Raw genomic sequence first — 4,623 nt, forward strand, 5'->3', positions numbered from 1 at the left:
GAAGAAGAAGAAGAAGAAGAAGAAGAAGAAGAAAAGAAATTTAGCCCTTCTCAAAGAAAAGATGTCTGAGAATTTCTATTCCTTTGTGTATCTGGAAAAATGGTGGTGTATGTCATGGTCTACAGGGAACAGAGTTGTATTCAAACATGCAAAGGAGATTGGTTTCTAAAAGTTCCCTGTTTTTCCCAGCTGTATGGGTACTTAGCACAGTAGAATGGGTACTTAGCACAGTAGAATTGTTCAAGGGGATAATGTTTCCAAAATGCTATGGCAATCTGTACATCCTCCTTAGTTGCTTATCAGGGAGGAAGAACATAGAAATCTTATACAGATGGAGAAATTGAGTACAAAAAGAGAAGGGAAGAGAGTCACTATTATTTTAGAATCCACTCACACTGCCAGGCTGCCTGGGAAATGGGCATTTCAAGGGTCAAAGGCAGTCTAGTTTTCACTTAAGTAAATAAGTTTTGTACAGCCATATGATAGAGTACATCTCAGCTATTAAAAGAATGGAAGGGTTGGGGATTTAGCTCAATGGTTTCACCACCTACCTTGCAAGCACAAGGGCCAGAGTTCGATGCCCGGTACCAAAAAATAAATTAAAAAGAACGAGTCAAAACTTCTGTAAATGTTTTCCAGGACACATTATTAAGTGAAAAAGTGCAGAAAATTATGTATTTAGTGTATAACCTTTAAATGTGTATATCATATGGGATTTTATGAATTGATATTTTCTAGAAAGAAATAAAAGAAAATGTAGTAGCTACCTTTGTGGAGCAGACTAAAGTCTGGGACAGAGGAGGCTTTAATTTTTCCTTTTACATATTTCTTTACTATTCACACTATTTCACTTTTAAAATTATTATGTGCACATATATCTATATATACTTCTGTAGGGTTCTAGAAAATCCTTCTAGTCTGAAGTCAGAAGAAATAGGCCCCATTCTTGACTGCAAGGATGCATCACGAACCAGTTTGGTCCTCCTGGGCCTTGTCTTCACTCATCTCAGCCTCTTTTGTTTTGTTTTTTATTTCTTGATGATCAAAACAGAGCTTTGGGGAAATTCTCAGAGCTGACATTCAAAGATCATTTTCTTACAGGATGGAGGAAGACAAATGGATGAATGTTCAAGTGGGAGATATAATCAAACTAAAAAATAATCAGCGTGTTACGGTGAGTACCTCTCCTGGCTGTGGTTTTTTGGTTTTTGGCTTGAGTGGGAGTTAGGGACCCCTAGGGCACTTCTGCTACCACTACCCTTGTGACATTTATCTGCCCCCCCTTTACATTGGAGATCAGCAACACCTAGGATAAGAAGCTTGTACTTATCCTTCTCTAACCACAGCTACAGGTAAAGAGTGAGTAGCTTTGGAAGAGGGTAGCTGTGATGAGTCCCAGACAAAGAAAGTCAACCAAGTTTGTGAAATACTTTGGGTGAATATCTGTTCCTCAGGGACGGCTTTTGTTACACTGTGATGTTAAGAGCCTGTTTTTCTCATCTTCTCTGGCTTCTCTTATCACAGGCAGATATACTATTGCTCTCTAGCAGTGAGCCATACAGTCTGGCGTATGTAGAAACAGCAGAACTTGATGGGTAAGTGTTCCCTTCTGATGCTTCATTAAGACAGTTTTATCCAGCTTAGAGTGGCATCTCACTGAGAGCATGGTGCAGGGAATTAACTTGGTCCTCAGATGGAAATGGTAGTACATGAGCCAGAGCATCTAGAACTATCCATCTGGAAAGAGTCAGGAAGCCAGATCCTTGGGACCATCAATAGTAAGGCTGAGTTCTTAACAGCACTAATTGAACATCAACTGGGTACAGAATCTTGGAAAATAAACTTCATATTCTCCATCTCTAAACAGGAAACATTGTGTGTAGTTATATAGTCAGCCCTCCGTATTCATGGGGTCTGTATCTGTAATTCCAAGACCACAGATTAAAAATATTGGAAAAAAGTTTACATCTGTACCAAATATATACAGACCTTTTTCTTTGTTGTTTATCCCTAAACAATATTACATAGCAAGTATTTGCATAGCATTACATTGAATTAAGAATTATAAATTGCCAGATGTAGTGGTGCCTACCTATAATCCCAGCTTACTTGCTAAAGCAGGAGAGTGCTGAGTTCACAGCTAGTCTGGGAAACTTAGTAAGACTATATCTCAAAATAGAATTTAAAAACAGATGTAGGGTTGTAGCTCAGCATTCTCTGGTTTCAATCCCTAGAACCAGAAAAAAAATTATAAGAGTTTATTTAAGGTGTACATGAGGGTATGTAAGGTACTAAACCCATACTGTTCCATTTTATATAAGGAACTTCAGTATCCATGGGTTTGGGTGTTTGGTCCTAGATCCGGTGCCCTGGAGACACTCAGGGACAGTTGTATTCCTTAATGCTGAGTAGTAGGAAAGAGGTTAACTGAACCATAAATTTTCAGAATAGAGTTCTAGAGTTGCCAGGGGGAATTTGAGTGTAGAAAATTATTACTGATTCAAAAAAGCTAAGGTCTTAGGGGGATCAGGGTCATTTTCAGAGAGCTCATCTTACAGACTTTTGCATCGTCTGTATTCTTAAAACTATTCCTCTTGGCACCTTCAGGCTTTCTGAAATGGCATATTTTGGCTTTTGTCTTATACATTCCTATATCAGCAAATGGTTAATTACAGGGCCCTTCAGGGGCCCTGTAAATGTTTATGACATTAGGAGTATGTTTCCTTGGAGGTGTGCACAGGTTTTTACTGGAACCTGCTCCTTATTCTTGTGGGGAGCGGGTGCCACCTCCAGCTCACTTCATGATATCTCTTCAGCTTTTCCAGTGCATCTGACCAGCTAAATCTCTGGGTTAAAGTAGTGGCGATACGTTACAGGGGGTGAGGGGAGAGAAGGGCAGCAGGTGGGCTAACATTTGGCTTCCTTGCAGAGTTATCTCACCTCAGCACTGCCCACGAGAGCAGGGAACTCTTACAGCTCAAATCCATGGCCCAGGCTCTGCTGGAAACATCTGTTTTCTTAAATCCCATGAAGAAGTAGGAGAAACTGGACCTATGCTCCTGATGTGTATATGGCCTATACTTTGGTGATCCTGTGCTCTTTACTCTAGTGAAACCAACCTGAAAGTGAAGCAGGCCATCTCAGTTACCAGTGATTTAGAAGATAACCTGGAGCTGCTATCTGCTTTTGATGGTGAGTTAGAAAATGAGATTGCCCACCCAAATTTTCATCAGTAAAGGACTCTCTAAATATAATATGGTATATCCATGCGGGAAGTTCTACACAACTCATTACAGAAATATGCAAGTTGAAGCCAGGTGTGGTGGCGCATGCCTGTAATCCCAGCACTCAGGAGGCTGAGGCAGGAGGATCGCTGTGAGTTTGAGACCAGCCTGGGCTACATAGTGAGTTCCAGGTCAATCTCAACTACAGTGAGACCCTGTCTCAAAAAAACAAAACAAAAAAAAAGAAATATGCAAGTTGATATTTATTGACATGGAAAATATATCATATTAACAGGAGAAAAATACTGATGAAAAAAGACTGCATAGTATATATAATAGAAACCTGTTTGAGAAACATGATTGGGTACATTATAGGAAAAAATTGAAAGGATATATTTCAAAAGGTTAATAGTTTTATCTAAACAATGGATAGATTTTACTTTATCATTTTAGTATTGCAAAAATATTTATAGGGTCATATTTAGTTTATTAATCAGGAAAAAGTCAAATTATCTCCATTTTTTAAAAACACACCTAATATTTTTATTGCTTTAAGTACTTTCTTCAAATTCAGAGACCAACCAATCTGGCGGTATAAATAGTGATAAGTTATCATATAGGTTTTACTCTCTTTGGATGATTCATGTCAGATACAGAATTATTCTTCCTTGATGCCGAGAACATTTGTCTGCTTTTTTCAAGAGAGACCATGAAACAGGAGGAGCCACTAAGAGAAGATAAAAATAAAATATGAAAGAGAGGTTTTCTTTGCTTTTCTGTTGAGCCTCCTTCCATTCTGTTATGAAAACCCAAGGTTACAGAGCCAGGGCTCTTACTTCTTTACTTTTCTGCAGGAGAAGTAAAGTGTGATCCTCCCAATAACAAGTTGGACAAATTCGCAGGCATCCTGACCTATAAAGGCCAAAAGTACTTACTGGACCATGACAAGCTGCTCCTCCGAGGCTGCATCATCAGGAATACAGACTGGTGCTGTGGCTTAGTGATTTATACTGGTATGTTTCCCTGCAGCCCCAGCCAAATTCAGCCTGCTGGAGTCGTTTTGTAACCAAGTTGGGGGTACTTAATTTTCAAGATGTGTATATGATACTCAGATGAATAGATATAGATACATCCTCTATGAATAGATACTTAGGGTGGTAGATGTATGGATTAAGAAAAAACTCATTTTTTAGAAAAACTTCTTTTTCCCCTGCAATGCACTGCCAACATATCAGCTACACCTTCATTAGAAGTCTTTGTGATGGGGATGTAGCTCAGTGGCACAGTGGCTGCCTGGCAAACTCCCGGCCCCCATCCCTGAGTTTGATTCCCAATATCAAAAAAAAAAAAAAGTAAGTCTTTGTGTTACCACAGGACGTTCCTGAGGCTTTCCAACCAT

At 39.2% G+C, this 4,623-nt stretch overlaps 1 protein-coding gene across 11 annotated transcripts in view; it reads left to right on the plus strand.

The window, feature by feature from the left end:
- Positions 1–4,623, plus strand: part of LOC104858886 (phospholipid-transporting ATPase FetA) — a 91,729-nt gene that overhangs the window by 47,773 nt on the left and 39,333 nt on the right. For all 11 annotated transcript variants that reach the window (XM_010619315.2, XM_010619317.2, XM_010619318.2 and 8 more), the window contains 4 exons: positions 1,102–1,174; positions 1,525–1,595; positions 3,110–3,192; positions 4,079–4,237. In XM_010619315.2, the coding sequence (XP_010617617.1) occupies positions 1,102–1,174; positions 1,525–1,595; positions 3,110–3,192; positions 4,079–4,237 (386 nt within the window). The remainder of the gene's footprint in view (positions 1–1,101; positions 1,175–1,524; positions 1,596–3,109; positions 3,193–4,078; positions 4,238–4,623) is intronic.

The sequence above is a fragment of the Fukomys damarensis genome, unplaced genomic scaffold (assembly GCF_012274545.1).
Source record: "Fukomys damarensis isolate Sample0158 unplaced genomic scaffold, DMR_v1.0_HiC HiC_scaffold_36, whole genome shotgun sequence".
In the NCBI taxonomy this organism is placed as follows: Eukaryota; Metazoa; Chordata; class Mammalia; order Rodentia; family Bathyergidae; genus Fukomys; species Fukomys damarensis.